Source organism: Musa acuminata, chromosome BXJ1-4 (assembly GCF_036884655.1).
Source record: "Musa acuminata AAA Group cultivar baxijiao chromosome BXJ1-4, Cavendish_Baxijiao_AAA, whole genome shotgun sequence".
Taxonomy (NCBI): Eukaryota; Viridiplantae; Streptophyta; class Magnoliopsida; order Zingiberales; family Musaceae; genus Musa; species Musa acuminata.
In genome coordinates this window covers 41,773,659-41,790,551 of record NC_088330.1, presented here as the reverse complement: position 1 = coordinate 41,790,551, position 16,893 = coordinate 41,773,659, and the positions used below count along the sequence as shown (strand labels likewise).

The 16,893-nt window shown below is 35.9% G+C and overlaps 1 protein-coding gene across 1 annotated transcript; it reads right to left on the bottom strand.

Annotated features, from left to right (window-relative positions):
- Nucleotides 1–165: 165 nt before the first annotated feature.
- On the bottom strand, nt 166–16,534 carry LOC103982514 (bifunctional aspartokinase/homoserine dehydrogenase 1, chloroplastic). Its single transcript, XM_009399456.3, has 19 exons — nt 16,112–16,534; nt 15,938–16,003; nt 14,242–14,303; nt 13,334–13,708; nt 11,562–11,650; nt 11,178–11,481; nt 8,445–8,497; nt 8,135–8,349; nt 7,949–8,036; nt 7,759–7,872; nt 5,467–5,565; nt 5,163–5,357; nt 3,991–4,073; nt 2,874–3,099; nt 1,463–1,608; nt 1,184–1,319; nt 915–998; nt 748–840; nt 166–667 (listed from the first exon to the last, which is right to left on the bottom strand). The coding sequence occupies exons 1-19, from the start codon at nt 16,219–16,221 to the stop codon at nt 422–424; spliced, it is 2,784 nt and encodes a 927-aa protein (XP_009397731.2). The 5' UTR covers nt 16,222–16,534; the 3' UTR covers nt 166–421.
- Between the last annotated feature and the right edge of the window lie 359 nt (nt 16,535–16,893).

Sequence of the window (16,893 nt, the reverse complement as noted above, 5' to 3'; positions counted from 1 at the left end):
AGAATGCACACCACATAGATCCAAAGTCAAGGGATGTCGATATACCGCAATCCCTGTTGCCTCGGCCGTCCAATCTGCAGAGGATGTGTAGCCGAGTTCCATCAACAACAGTTGTGAGGTGCATGTAGTATTAGCTACTAAATTGGAGAGATGGCCAGATAAAAATGAAGTATGGAAACACTGACTCATTCACCTTATTCTCATTAAAGCGTAAATGCAGGCCACAAAGAGTAAACCAAAAGCTTAACAACCATATGGACCATGTTAAACTTCAATGACTACATGCAAGCAATGCAACTAAAGGTCCGACGAAACGACTGGTTCCTGATGAAGGTTGAATGTGTGCCTAGTTACCAATAACATGTGGTAGAAGACCTCAAAAAGAACACAAGCAGAACTCGTGTGTTCTTACATGTGGGCATTAAGATGGGGCACCTAGATACGACGCCAGTCGCAGAATATCGCTGAAGACTCCACCAGCAGTGACTTCGGCACCAGCACCAGGCCCACGGACGATCAGCGGCTGATCCTTGTACCTTGTGGTGGTGAAAGCTATGATGTTATCCGATCCAGAAAGCTGTGCAAACGGGTGCTCCCTCCTGTATCTCCTCAACTCCACACGGCCTTTCTCGTTAACAGCATCGACGACACCAACATATCTCAACACCTTCAGATTGAGAAGAGCTAATGAATCTCTCTTCCGAGACAATGTTGTCTAATTACACTGAAGTGGATCAGATCACCCACCTCTCCTAAAGCTTCGGCAGCATCTCGTTCCTCTGAAAGTTCTTTGTCAAAGTTGGGCAGTTGCTGCATAAATTCCTCAGGTGAAGAACATGCCTACAAATACAACAGTTAGAGAAGCATCACATTGATTTGTAAAGATGTGTAGCTTCAATAATGTACATTCTTACTCTTAGTGGCTCTGGGACAAGGCTCTGGACAGGGATATCGGAAAGCTCAAGCTTTAGACCCGACTCTCTTGCAAGAATTATGACCTGCAATCATAGAAATTTAGATAACACTTGTTATCTGAGGAGTCACAACATCAAACAAATGACTAACATATAATCATTTAGTCAATTGTGGCGTCCAGTCGTTTCACAAAATCATCCTAACACAAGAAATCCAGCAGACACTAGTTACAATCAATATAAAACAAAAAACTAAAACATATCCTCACCTTTCTAGCAACATCTGTTCCAGATAGATCATCTCTCGGGTCAGGCTCAGTATATCCAGCCTCTTTTGCTTCAGATACCACTTCGCTAAAAGCTCGTGTTCCTTCGAAGTTGTTAAAAATATAACTCAATGTTCCACTGCAACAGTACCACCCAAGAATAGACTACAGGAGTCAATCTGATAGGTTAAGAAAGATCAGCCACAAAGATATATTCTCTAGATACAAGACAATTGCGTCCAGATTTTTCAAGGGGCATACTATGCATCTTCCTATGCACACCTGAAGATACCCTCAATATGCAAGATTTTGTCACCAGTTTCAAGAAGTCCCCGCAAAGTGCTGATGATTGGGAGTCCAGCACCAACTGTTGCTTCATAGAAGTAGTGAGTGTATGATAACCGTTGCAGCGTCCGTAGTTTTAGATACTATATATTGATGATACATCAGTATTTGTTGCCAAATTTATGATACATATGTATAAGTTGAAAGGGTTGTGCTACAACATCAACCATCAGCAATCAAATAAGAATGTCACCCCAAAGTTAAGATTCAGAAAATAAACAAACAACACAATTGCACTGGTCATTTTGCTGATTTAACAGGCCTTCAAACTAGCCTTACGTGCATGTTCCAGGTGCTGATTAATTTTTGACATCAAAAGCCCAGAGATGCAAAGAGTTAGGGAATTTTTTCATCTCTTTGCAGCTTCAAAAATCAACAAAAAGAACATATATATACCAAACATAATATATAGAAAGTTTGTAATATGTCAAAAAAGAAAAAAAACTTTTATAGGGCCTGAAAATAATCCACATATGTAGTCAATTAAAAGTCAGCTGCTATGCTATTTCAGACTGTTTTAACTCGGGAAATTTAGCGACAACAAAAGCCTTGGCAGCACTAAGGCATCATGCTCTTGTGGCTACCATCAATTTGTCATTGATCCTTGTTTCTGTTAAATGTTTCGTTCTCTTCTAACTCTGCATTACTCACTCATTGATTCACAGATTATTTTCTCCCACTAAAATGATTAAAAAATTCCAAATTCATCTCCTAAATGTAAAGTCCATATAAGAAGCACCTAATGTTTTTAAAGTTCCATCCTTTCAGGACTCTCCCAGGAGAGTTTAGGTGCAACCAAACCAGACCTCTATCAAAGGCCATGTCGCTACTTATTTCATTATATTGGAGGTTGTGATTTCACTATATGACCTGGTGTGCAGGGAGTATGAAAAAGTAATTGATCACTAAAAGCAATAGGAAAACTATCAATCTTTTGGCCAACAAACATAGAATGAATCCTATAAACTAAACATAGACATAAACTAAATTAGACTTGAACCCACCAAACGGACATGGATTCTTCAAGAATGCTAAGCTCAGACCTAAAATGTGTGTGCATAGGCTGACAGTGGACTACTTCAAACACAACCATCAGCAAACCAAGTTTCTAGAAAAAAATTTGTGCTTTATCCATTATGGTTTTACTAAATACCAGGCTGAAATTGCAGCTGAGGATCTTACAACAAAAGATTAATTAGAAAGCATAATCAGTCCAGCAGAAAACACTGGATGAATGGCTAAACAAGCAACATAAAAGGAATTATCACAAATGCAAAATATGAAGAATGTCTTTCAGAATAACAAAATGAAAGGTATATGAGAACTAGCCAATGGAGGAGCTAATTACCCGATCAAGAGGTCCAGAGTTTGCCTTTTTGTTAGGAGTAATAACATGGATGCCATTACGCAGCCAATCGTAATAGTTGTTTGCAACATTTGTATCTGCCGTGCAATCTACCAACACCGTATTTGGAAAAAAATGATTTTCATGCACATGCTTTGCAAATTTGTCTAAATCAGCCACTTCAGCCTTTTCTTTCTGAATTTCTCGCCATTTGCTCAAGTCTATTCCCCTGAGAAAGCAGCTAAGAAAGTTGGAAAGCGGATGTAATAAATGTAAACATGAGCCTATATAATTCAAGCTCCAAAACCACTGCTTCCTCTGATACATAGATCAAGAAGATGAAGTTCGGCTTTCAGTTAGAAAACATTACCCTTATTAAGCTTATTAGTATGTTGAGAATAATCATTTACTCCATCAAATTTGTTATTGAATTTTCCCTGAACATATTCATTGGTTCATGACATATATTTCTTGTGAGATCTATGCAATCATTCTTATGCTTATAAAGTCTAGGAGATAGTGCCCAATTACTAGTTTGATACTTCAGATTTCTGGTACGAGTTGAGAGTTATCTCCTAATGCACATAACATAGTGATTTCAAGCAGCCAACATTGGTTTTTCAGGCAATTAATTACAAAAGTATATCAAGATGAAATATCTGCATTTTATTGTTAAAGAAAGGAACAAAAATAAAGGAAAGCAGATATTAGTTCTGACAGGGTAAATATGTGACAGGGTAAAATCATACAAAAGATTCAAGTCATTTTAATTGCAACAAAGGAAAACGACAACATCAAATCAGGGCCTCACTTTGCCTTGATAATGTAACAATGCACTTTAAAAATCTACTATGGTAATGCAATGTTATCACCTCAAAAGATTAATTGAAACATCTCTGCATGCACAAAAATAAATAATCTTCTTTTGTATTGAAAATCAGTCATTAATTAAACAATTATTATCAAGTAGATAGTAGAAAGAAACTGGCGTGCGTTGGATAGGCCCAAATTCAACTGAACATTTTAGTACTTCTAAATTCTAATCACAGTAAAATGACTTAAATAGTGGACTGGTAAGCATGTATAGAAGGCATGAATTAGTTTAAGCTCATTAGCTTACGTTTCACTCAGAACCATTGTCCTTGAACCAGTAATTCCCATTACACGCAGATCAATGTTAAATTTTTCTTTGAGACTTGCTGCCTGCAAATTTACATGCATACCATTTAATTTGATGCTGCCACTTAGTTCAAAATGTCAATTCCATCAATAAGGAACATATAGTGGACTGGTAATATGAAAGGAATATAGCATGGCAGATAAATCATAGATAAATAGGAAAATGATAACAGACATACCATATATGGTATACCATGATTAGTGCTGCATGTTAAAAAAAATTATTGACTCAAACATACCAAAAACCTAAGAAGATTAAGAGTACATAAATAATGATATAGTCAGCTAAAGTTGAAAACAAATCATCTAGAAGGTAACAATCTATAGATTAATATAACTGAACAAACAAAGATCAGCAACCAAAGAGGTTGCATTAAATAAACTAGTTGAAGGCTTGAAGCTACATAAGTTAAACACATATACAGAATCCAAGCTTCCCTAGGGAAGCTTGCAATCCAAGTATTGTGAAACGAGGATCCTGATGAACTCCTAAATCAGCTTTATATCTCAGTGAGTTAGTAGTCAAGTTCCATGTGTTTCTGCAATATTTTAGCCAACCATCATACTACCCATGATCTCCAATCAAACACAACCTTTCACAGGATGCATCTGGATCTACTCCTGCACTGCCTACAGAAAAATCAAACCATTTTATATCCACAATAGTTTTTGTCCTAAGATATAACTGTTGGCTTCTATCAAAATCAACTCTGAACAGAAAGGAAAACCTATCAATTTTTTAAACAGAATATTACAAATCCTTGATAAATAATCTAGTTAGTAGTTAGTTGACATTTCTGTTGAGTTGACAAAATCATACCCAAGATATTTCATCTCAGACATAGAACTCCAATAAACCTTAAACATGTACCTTAATTTAAGGATTAACTATTAAAATTACAGGTTGGAGCAACAAAAATAAATAAATGCATATTAGACTGATTCTTTGCACAAGAAAGTAAATGTCATTGCAGCAGTCTATCGATGAAATTAAAAGGCCAATGCAAATAAATAATGATTGGCCTTATATCTTATTTCATGCAGAGATTATCAATAAAACATATTGGTTAATTGTTTGAAAAAAAATAATGATAAGGCCATGTTTTCAGTGACCTGATCCCTAAGCTGATCAAGCAATGTTCCCCCAATTAAACCTGGTCCAATGATACCCATGGCTAATGTTGTTTTCGAGAGGTAGAATCTTGAGTGAGCAGCCCTTAAACCTCTAACACAATCTTCTTGCTTCAGCACCACAGTTATGTTGTATTCACTGCAACCTTGAGCAATAGCTCGTACATTTATGTTAGCCTGCAAGACAAAAACAAATTATATGTATACGAGAAATAAGAAACTCTAGTATGTCAAAAAGATCACTTTTTGTATGATTCAAATATAAAAACTAGTAGACTGGAAATACCTTCGCCAGGGCATCAAAAAGAGTAGCACTAACTCCAGGGGTGCTAGCCATTTTCTGGCCAACTGTAGCCAAAATGCTACATCTAGGAATGACCTCAACCTAAAGAAGATATAGCAAAGCAAAAAATGAGCAGAAACAAACAACGATATTCAAATAGTGTAAAGCACAAACTAAGAAAGTGAGTATTTCCTGGAACAGATGATTTAGGCTATAGAAAGACAAACGGTAAAAGATTTTTCTCCCTGGGTGAGTTGTCATCAATCTCCGATCTCTTATAAGCCATCCAATCTTAGAATTTGAAGAAATAAATTTTAGGATGACAATAAAAGGCATTGGGAACTCTAAATTTATCAAAAATTTTAGTCAATTAATTGGACCATCAACTATAGCATTAATCAGGTACATTTGGTGTGAAAGTTTGAGAGTGACATATTAGAGGAATCACAAATAAAAAAATACAAGAAGTTAATTGTCTTTTTCCTAAAGGATTAGAAAAACAGATTAAGCTTGCAATTCATGTTGGTTAACACCAGCAGACCGGTACGCGGACCGTCCGCCACTGGGCGGTACTGTTAATTGGGGTGGTTTCCGCCCCGTTACTGTCCAAAATCAGAGAACCTGGAGATCCGACGCTCTCCCTCGATGATCTCGATCTATCACCGCCCTCCCTCGTCGGACGTCGTAGATGAGATGTTACCTCCTCCTCGTCTGAGGCGATGAGGCCTCGGTATCGTTGGCGAATTCTCCTCATCCATGTAGAGAGAAGAAGCCTCGGCAAGGGGAAATGTCTTATTATTATTATTATTATTATTATTATTATTATTATTATTATTATTATTATTATTATTATATGTATAAATATATATATATATATACACACACCGAGCGATACGCCAGAGCATACTGCTCGGTACGCTCGTACCGTACTGAGCTGAGCTCGATACTTCGGTACGATACGAAATTGCAAACCTTGGTTGATCCAGCATTTTAAATTCTTATGGGGCTTAGCAACATGGATTACATGAATAAGGAAAAGCGAAAGGCAACATGAAAACAAAAAAAAATATGGACACGCAGATACATAATTTGTTGGTTTGTTCCAACAAATCTTTGCTTTCTTTCTTATTCAACTTACAAGAGGGTCGTACGCAAGGTCCGCCATACCGTACCGTACCGGAGTTTCGACCCGGGCTCGGTACGGTATGGTACCGGTGTACCGGGCGGTACATCAGGGCATACCGAGCGGTACACCTGGGTGTACCGATACTGTAGCAGTGCTACAGTGTAGTACTGTAGCATTATAGCGGTACAGGGCGGTCCGCATATCGAGTACCTGGCGGATCGGTACATACCGCCCGGTACGGCCGGTATGCTTCAGTACGACAGACACTGGCCGTACGGTTTCATCAAATAACTAACAAGAAAACAAGCGAGTCTGTAGATCTTATGTTATTTGGGTTAACAACAAGGCTAAGACCATATATAAATCGCATGTTACAACTTACCTGAATGATCACCACCAACATCCAAATGGCAATAAAAGATCTTTCATAATTAAGAGTAGGTTAGGTGCACTTCTAACCTCAGCAACAGGGTTGTGCCATGGCATACCGCCCAATACGGGTGGTACATACTAATTCGATAAGGAACCGATATGTAGACCACCCTATATTAGGTGGTCTATGTATAATGGCCTCGAATCACTCGATACGGGGTTTGTACCAATTGGAACGATCGAAATCCAACCGTTATTGACTGCTATACTAACCTATATCGATCGGTAACGATCGAATTTTGACCGATACCAAACAAGGGTCACGTCTAATTTGATTCAAATGGTCCATTGACCATTTGAACCAATAAAAAGGATTTTTAAACCCTTTTTACCCCCTTATTCTCTCCCCTTTCACTCTCTCTGTCTCATCTACTCTCTCAATCACTTTCTCACTCACATATTTATCTCATTTGCACTCTCTTAAACTCCACAAAACTGTTCCTCGAAGCTTGAAAAAGATATATCACTATTTTTTCCTAATTTAGATTATTTTTGCTAAAATATACTAAATTTAAATTTATTTCCAACTTAAAAACCCTAATCTAGCTTTTTTTTTCTGTTTTTAAGAATTTTTTGTGCTATTTTTTGCCCTTTTTTTGTATCATCGGTATCCCCCACCGTATCGACACTGGGTACACCAATTTGAACCAGTAAAGCGAACCTTGCTCAACAATACCGGAAGAGCATTATGAAATATAAACCATACAAAGTAATCTGAAGGTAACAAGGTCACATGCCTTAGAAAGTCTTCCTGCCTCTAAAGCTTGTCGGAACCTAGAGTGTAAGGCTGCCGAAACTGCTTTGACTTCATTTTCTGGCACAGCAAAGCAAACAGAATGCTCACTGCTTGCCTGCATAGAGATTAGTGATTACATGAAGCTCATAGAATAACCAAAAATATCATGTAGTAAGAGAAAACAGAGATACCTGAGAAATCATGATAACATTAGCTCCAACATCTTTTACAGTACCAAAAATTGCACTAGCTGTACCAGGAACACCAGCCATTCCAGTTCTGCAGAATCCATAGTTTATCGAATGAGTTAATTACCTAATGTTATGCACAAGCAACAACAAATTTATCAGGAAAATGCCCCATAAAAAGTCATGCACCCTTCAACATTAACAAGCGCCAAATTATCTATAGTAGCAAATGCTTTGACAACAGACTCCAAGCTCCTTTTATCTCCATTTTCATTCACAGGTGGCTGGCAGATCATTGTTCCAGGGGCAGAGAGATTAAAAATATTTCTGATCAGTATAGGAATGGCATGATTCATCACTGGAATAATTGTGCGTGGATGCAAAACATTTGCCCCGAAGTATGACTGCAAACATAGGAAAATTTTAAAGTTGTGAAGTGCTTCTGAGACAACAGGTTCACAATTTTAACAAAGTAATTTTTTACTATGAAAAATCTAACCATTTCCCATGCCTCTTGATAAGACAATGTCCTCAATATCACAGCCTCACTAACTGCAAATTGGAAAAGTTCATGAGTCCTAATATCTATTTGATATAAGATGTAACATGACAATCACATGGTAGCATCCATTAACGGGCACTTGGTCCCAAGAATAAGTACCAAAAGGATAAGTAAATCTATTCGGTAATAAGATACAGGGTAATTATAACAACTTTGCATGGTTTGAGAATAGCAACAAAAAATAATCACCTTTTTTTTCTTCTAACAGAATTACCAATGGTATAGATGAAAGAATAGTAATTCTAACATTTTGCTAGAATAAATTACTTGGTTGCTTAGAACAATTGACCTGATAAGTATATCCCCCTTTGGATGTTTGGCTAAAATGCTGCATAATAAGGTGGTTTTGCAAGTTGTTACAGGACAAAGTCCCTATTCCCTCACATGTTCTTCAACAGTTCTTAAGTAATCATTTCTTTAAATCATCAATAACGTGTATATGCATGTTACTAAAAGTAATCTCCTTCATGATTTTTGGTCAGGATTTTATTTAATTACTTATTATTAATCATGAGATGTAACTACTAACTACATATTTTATCACTAAATAATACATATACCAAGCTCTGTATATTTATATATTAAAATACTTTTTATCATCGTACCCATGTTAAATTGTATCCTACTTTTTTAAAATTTGTTATAACAGCAAATTCATATAGTATCAAAATCCCATATCTGTCTCTGTGCTTCAAAAAATGAATCATAAGAACCCGACTATTTGAGTGGACTTGATGAATCTTATCCATTGAGATCATATGAGCAAAATTGGTAGCAAACAAATCTTATTTTATGTGTTTCTATATATGTATCTTCAAATCTGTCTCCCTATGCTTGCACCTTGATCTAGTTAACTCACTTTGTTTTGAGAAGTGAATCTATAATTCTTAGAACATATCTATACCAATTAAATTTCTATTCTCATTTTATTATCGATCAGAGCTACCACCAACTATTCATGAATCTGAAGATTTTATATTACATTTCTCCAGTGTTCATATTAAGTTAATGAAAAAAAAAGAGAGAGAAAGTGGAGGACATATGTCACTAGCTAATCTAAGGAAAGTGCGACCTATACTTGTTATATTGTTGACACCTATGCCTCTTTAATGCATGCTTGTCACATTGTCATTTTTTTTTGTTAGCTAAACCTAAGTAATTAAGAAGAAAAGTGATAAAATTTACTAAATGAGAATCTTACTGCAACCTATCTTGGACTAGAGAAGAGAAGAGAAGAATTGAAGGAGAAGAAGTGTTGCTTTGGCTTAAGGATTTGGACCATTTCATCACCCTGGGGATTAACTTTTTCTAAAACAAGTGTTCTAGCTCATCCTACAGTGATTTTTTTCTTTGATTTCTTCTTGTTTATGAGTAATTTGTAGAGTTATGCCCTTTCTAATTTGCATCAACCTTAATTTGAGCTGCGAATTTGTTAGTCTGGAATCAATGATAATTCTGACCTATCTGTCTTGTTTTAACTGTACCGTTTTGTGTAGAATTTTGATTTGAACAAAACTTAATTCTTTGGAAACTAGACTCTTATCTCTTTCTTTCAGTACCTTATTTGAATGATTTGGAATGCAAATGTCGGCCCAAATGTTAATTTTAGTTGATCCTTTTAATTCTGCTAAACAGAGATAATATGTTCTCACCTCTCTATACTAGATCACTTGTAACTCTCTATAAACAACTCCAATTTATACAAAACTTGTTTCATCTGAAAGTAGGCTCGTATATCTTTCAAAAAATATCATGCTTGAATAAATTGAAGCATAATTTATTATCCAAATATCTAGTGCAATATCCCATGTCATCCTTTATGTTCATTTGACATGTTTTTCCAAAATACATGCTTATGTGTTCCTATATGCTCTTTGGATATGAATGAAATGTCAAATATGACACTTGTGTTCCTATATGCTTTTGTTTTCCAAAGTACATGCTTATATATATACATATATATATATATGTATATATATATGTATATATACATATAGATAAACATATGTATATATACATATGTATATATTTAAATATATATATATATATGTATGTATACATGTATATGTATATATATTCAAGGGGTATCGTACAATTACATGAAAAAAATCTTTGTTACTAGATCCATGGCATCTAAAACATATGCTCTACCTAACTTTTTGTCCATCCATTTTTAACTACACCTTCATTATTCTATTGGTATCAGTTAAAAACCCTTTCTAACATGTCCCCATTATTTGAGTTTAACATCGATTTAAGTATGAAACAAGTAAAAACATTGATAGCATGTTATACAAGCATAACAAGCATTTTCATAAATAATCGCCATTGACAAAACACTTCAAATGCATGTAGAAACCATTAAAGACATCACTCACCTTCATAGCAAGTGAAATGTTTAAACTTTAAAATGTATATATATTACTGGAATTGAACATTCAATATGCTCACAAAGATGATACACACTTCCCATATATACATACCAAACAGTAGCATAAATATTGCAAAATATATGTTCCAAAGTAAAAGTGAAGCAGGAGTTATTTAGTATCCAACACAGATACAACATGCACATTGCAAAAGTACTAAAGAAGCCATACTTTATATGGATTAAAAAGCATGTGCATGTTATGAGAACCTATGCATGTTTAATCGAGGAAAGTGTCAAACCTTTTCTCGGATCTGCACTGTATACACCATCAACATCAGTCCAGATGGTGACTTGCCGAGCTCTAACAAGAGCACCTAGTATGGCAGCTGAAAAGTCACTTCCATCTCTCTTCAAAGTAGTGGGAATATTTTGAGGTGTACTTGCAATGAACCCAGTAGCAATGACTATATCAGCAGACTGCTGAACAAACCACTTCCCAAGTCTTCTCTCTGATTCAGTATAATCAGGATCAACTTGATTGGAACTGGTAGGATTTACAATAAGGACATCTCTTGTGTCCATCCAACAGCAAGGCTTCCCATGCTGCATAGAAGATACAGTCCAAAACAGTTATACTAAGATTATTGTATTTAACAGAGATAAGTGTCATGCATAAAAATAACCTTTTTTATTGTATATGACAACATTTGAGCAGACCATAACTCTCCATGACCGACAACAAAGTCTGAGAAAGATTCTGTGGCATGACCAGCTGCAAAATATAATATGGATGTTAAAATTAATGCATCAAGGAAAATCAGCATTAGAAAGAAAACAGAAAAGAACAGATTGATAAGCTTACAACATAACTGCAGCTTAAGAAGCACATATTTAGAAACAATAGCTTCGACAGCAGAAGGAAAAAAATGTAAAATAAACAAGTAGAACTCCTCAAACTGTCAAAACAAGAACAATCTACTCCATGAATAAATGCATGATTTCTGTTTATTTCTAACTAAGTTCCCAGTGTAAATCATAAACCTGCTTTTCAGAAAAATTTCAAGATGTGTTACTCTACATGTGGCCACATTCTTCTGTCAAGAAGATTATTCAAAATCCACAAGGATAAACCAGAAAAATAACTTTAATATGTTCCTATATGTGACACTTGCAGGAGTCATAAGCTATAAAACATTATTCAAGATTACAAATTCACAAATGAAATGTGATTTGTGTCTCTGTTACATACAAGACATCTATGAATGTTGTGTGCAACAGATAGTAGCTAGGTATGAGATATACCAATGATAAACTTTTAAGCCATGCCCTTCCAAAGCCCATGTCAAAGAGGTGTGGATAGCAACCTCACTACCTAGCAGTCACAACCAAAAAAATTGTTGGACCTTAAACTAATTAGTAGATGGTAGTTTACAAAATGCTGCTATAATGATACCTCAAGGATGAATAAACAAAGCCAGAGGGGAAGACTTTAGCCAAAAAAATTAATGTTTCTTAGTGAAAACATTTCATAGATATCTTTGTTTTCTTCAGCCAAATATAATTCCACGAATGAATTTCTACCCTTGACTTTGATGCTATGTGGGTTGCTAGTCTCCAATAAAAGAACATCAAAATAGATAGTTATTATGAGCTGGACACCTGATTTTGAGCAGTCTTAGTTTCATTAGAATTTACCATATAAGAAGAACCTGCTGATAGTTTGACACCTGATTTAATTGAGCATCCAAGTAAAACAAATGTCTTTCTTTCTACAAAGTTGACTCAGATGGACAATTAGAAATTGAACTGAATAGGGGAACACAAACTCATAGCAATGTTGAATTAGGACTAGCTGCACTAAAGTTCAGCTACTATTAATACAAATGATGATGCCCAAACCTCATATGAATTATTAATTAATCATATCGACACTGCATCATATTAACAGTTCATGATACCATTGACTTCCCATGATGGGTTAGTATTCACAATTTACTCGCCAAACAGGTAAAGCAAGACATAATTCATAACCACGAACAACAATAATACTTCTATTTGTATTATCAGTATCAACTTCATGGTTTTCTAACTAGAACCAAAAGCAAAGCATAATATAGACACTTCACAAGCAATTTAATGTCGGCTTTGCCAAGAGTGGCCCCATTTCCAGTAGCCATTTAGCAATTTCTGGATTGAATGTGCCAAAAACTAATCAATGAACACAGGCTTGTTATGTATATGCTTAAAATGAGTGAGCCTGCCATAAGTTACATTAGCTTCTAACAATAATAACAATGATAATATAACAAACTTCTAAATATTCTGCAGAAAATCTACAAGAAGAGATGTAAAATTGGTGGTGGCAAATTATCTAGCAGTTAGTCCAGCAATTTCCAATTGGCTCGGTAGCTAAAAAATTAAATGGAAAAGAAGAACAGTGGAAGTAACTTGAGACCTATATAAATGGCACGAAGCATTGCTTTCAGGTTACTGATGTCATTATACAATTGAGATAAGAATCTGGCTAGATCCTCTCCATCAAGAAGTTCCTTTGCTGTTAACATGTGCTTCTCAAAAACATTGTCAATTGCTGTTATATAAGAGTCATCCCTTGATGAAGCCTTGTTTACCAGATCGTACATCGTGTCTGTCACCTTTGACATTGCAGAAACAACTACTAACTTTCTTTCAGAAGAATCACTCAGGATAATGTCAGCAACACTCTGAATTCTTTTGGAGGTTCCCATACATGTCCCACCAAATTTATGAACAGACCACATGTCACCTCTTGGAATAGGAGAATCAACTATGGACTGCTCAAGAGAGACATCTGTGTGAAGAAAAGAAATGACGCAATCTATTATCAACATGTGACTAATACAAGGTACAAGCCATTGATGTTAAAAACTATTTCTTAAAACAAAATTCTGAAATGCTTTACAACACAACATGACAGTGATAAGGCACTAGTTGTCTACAGACAACCATTTCATGCAAAAAATTCGAGCAAGACAAAAGCTGAAATGCAAGGAAAATTTGCATTAACAATTAGTAAATTTATCAAGCTCACAAGTTAGAGATATAAAGGAACAGAAATCAGAGAAGGTAGAATAAAAGAGACCACAACAGTTGCAACCATTGGAATGTAAAAGAGATTCAAAAAAGAAGAGGTAGGTTCCTTGACAGTTAAATGAAACCATGAACAAAATTTTAGAAAGATTTGCTGCAACAATGCTACAAGAAAAAACCCAAAAAAATTGTTATAAAGTGACTGGTTGTACTAGTTAAGTTTAGATAAGAAGACATGACCTTCCTCAAATATCAATAGTACTAGTTTACAGTAAATCATAGAACTAGAGATACCTGCTACGGAAGCAAAGATTTGGTTCTTGTATCTACCCTTTCGTATCCTCTCAGAAACAACCCTGAAATAACAAGAAGCACACACATGAACAAATTTCCATAATTGCAACTATAAAGGGTGCATAGCAACAAGCCATATATCAATATTAAAAAAAAATTGTTTCATATCAAGAATACAATAAAAACAAAGACAAATCACTGATTCGAGTAAAAAGTCAAAAGGCATGAAGAAAAGAGGGCCACAACCATATGACATATCAATAAATGATTGTGTATTATAATGTTTTGTGCTTTGCATTATACAGTAATGACTTCAAAGAAGTAAAAGGCCCACCAGCAACCAAATGTGAAAAAAAAAGAAGTTTCTTTTTTTCTTTTTGTCATTCAAGCACCAACCGTCTCTCAACAACCAACTCCGTTTCTGTTCTGACGCTGATTCAAGGTGACAATATGGTGCCTGATCAGATCTATGGATATTATGGCACACTATAAAACTGCTATTACAAACATTAAATATCATGCTGAAGAATTAAGGAATTACTAATTTGGTACCAAAATCATCACTAGAAATACATATGAGCATTGAGCAAAATCAAGTAGATAATGTTGGCTGACACTGATTAGCAATAGCCTGCAATGACTTGGATTGGATCAAATCAATTGAGATTGACAGATATTTGTCAAAATTCAGATGAACCAGCAATTTTTGATGTCATATTTCTCGAGGGCTTCAGAATTAGCTAGCATCAACACCAAAAAGGAAAAGATCTGTCTTAAATCCATGAGCAGATGGAAAGAAAGACTAAGGATTGGGAGAAGCACAACAAAGACAAAAAGAACAAGATTCAAAGAGTTAACTAGATGAAAAATTAAGCAGTCATAAAAGAAACAGGGATAAAAGAATACGGCTCCATTGAACTCCAAATTTGTCTTCTCAGTAGAAATGCTGATCCCTCAAGTACCCTAATTTGATCAATCCTGAATCCAATAATCTAAACCTTGGCTTTGGAGTAACCTTTTGCATGGTTGTGCTATATTTCTTGTCTATCTGGTTTATAAACCATTTACAAGCCCTTGGATAAGGCATCGCCATGATCATTTATGAAATCATTTGTTTTGCACAATATGTATATAATATCCTTGTCCCATCATGTTAGGATAGGTAATCCTTCTTCTATATTTCCGTCATACATTAATTTCGAAGGAAATTCTGAAGTGTGGTCTATTGTCTACTTGAGATCCATGTACAATATTAGATTCATACGAAATAAATCCAAGTTGACCGTCATTTTTCATCATAATTAAGTATCTCATATCTCTAACCCAAAGGTTCTAAACATAAAAGCACACGGTGCCTGATTCACGCATGAAGGTGATAAGATTGATCCTACCGTTTGACATCAACTGGTAGCTTCTCCTCTCAAGACTCGTAACATTTTTGCTACCATCCGTGTGCTTTCAGGTATGCTAACACTGTTTACTTAAAATCTTCGTTCATTCTTATGGCACATCTCAATAATCATCGACTATAAAAACTAACATCAAATGTACTTAACGCACGTTGATACTATAAACATGGATAAGACGGTCACCATCAGAAAGGTTTCAGATTTTGGCGGTTCCGAGTCATTTAATCAGAATTAAGTGAACAAGTCAGATGATCATAGAACAATGAAGACGACCAAAGACCACGCACCTCCGCCGACCAGGAGAGGAGCATCCCCCAATCTTGCCGTCTTGTCGACGTGGGGCAGTAGCTTGGCTGCATTATTCACGTCCACCAAAAAAAGCACATATCTTTAGCAAATCAACAGATCGTTATGAGGAACTGAACAAGAAATCGAAAAGGCACCGAGACAGAGGATGAAACCTAATGGGTATAAGGTTTCGAAAAGAACAATCTGTGGAGCATCGAGGAGGCGCATGGTGGAGAAAGACGGCAGAAGACGGGCGTGGACTGAAAACCGCGTTGGTCCTCATGTCGAACCCGACGGCGGCGGGCGTCCACGACCACAGAGGAAGCGCCGGCGGCAGAAGCGGCAAAGAAACCCCCCACGACTCCTCCGAAACCCTTCGGCTCCCCTTCCCTCACCAAACCGAGCCCCTCCTTACAAAAATCACACAGGAAACCAGCCGTAGGTGGCCACCTGTCCTTGTACCGATCTCAAAGCGTGGGTTTAAATAAGGAACCGGTTCGGGTTCTCCCTCGAGCAGTAAAAACCGCGACATTCCCTCCGACGATTTCGTCCTTCCTCCTCCATGGACACCCTGATGACGGAGCAGCATCCCGAAGCGGTGGCGCCGACTCTCATCGCAGCCTCCTAATCGAGCTGATCCTTCATTCCTACAAAATAAGAATTTTACCTTATTGTCTGCAAGATTGTAGCAATCTTATAGTTTAGTTCTATGTAAGAATTTTAGATCAAACATAATGATTCTACTAACATAATAAACCTTGAATTTTGAATTATTATTGAACACTATAAACTGAAGCGCAAAAGTTTGATCTCACATTTGAAGCAAAAGGTTCTTTGAATCAGTTTATAAATATTCAACTAATAATAATTAACATATACTTTGTAATATATAATATCTAAATTATATATAATATTATAGCACGCCGTTTTTATATGTGCCGTATTATAACAAATA

Bases quoted from the DNA above. Each gene is read 5' to 3' on its own strand.
- LOC103982514 (XM_009399456.3), bottom strand. From the start codon at position 16,221: ATGAGGACCAACGCGGTTTTCAGTCCACGCCCGTCTTCTGCCGTCTTT. The intron at 7,873-7,948 runs GTATCTCTGTTT...ATCTCTATGCAG, and splicing joins ATGTTATCATGATTTCTCAG to GCAAGCAGTGAGCATTCTGT. The intron at 668-747 runs GTGGGTGATCTG...CTCAATCTGAAG, and splicing joins CTGCCGAAGCTTTAGGAGAG to GTGTTGAGATATGTTGGTGT.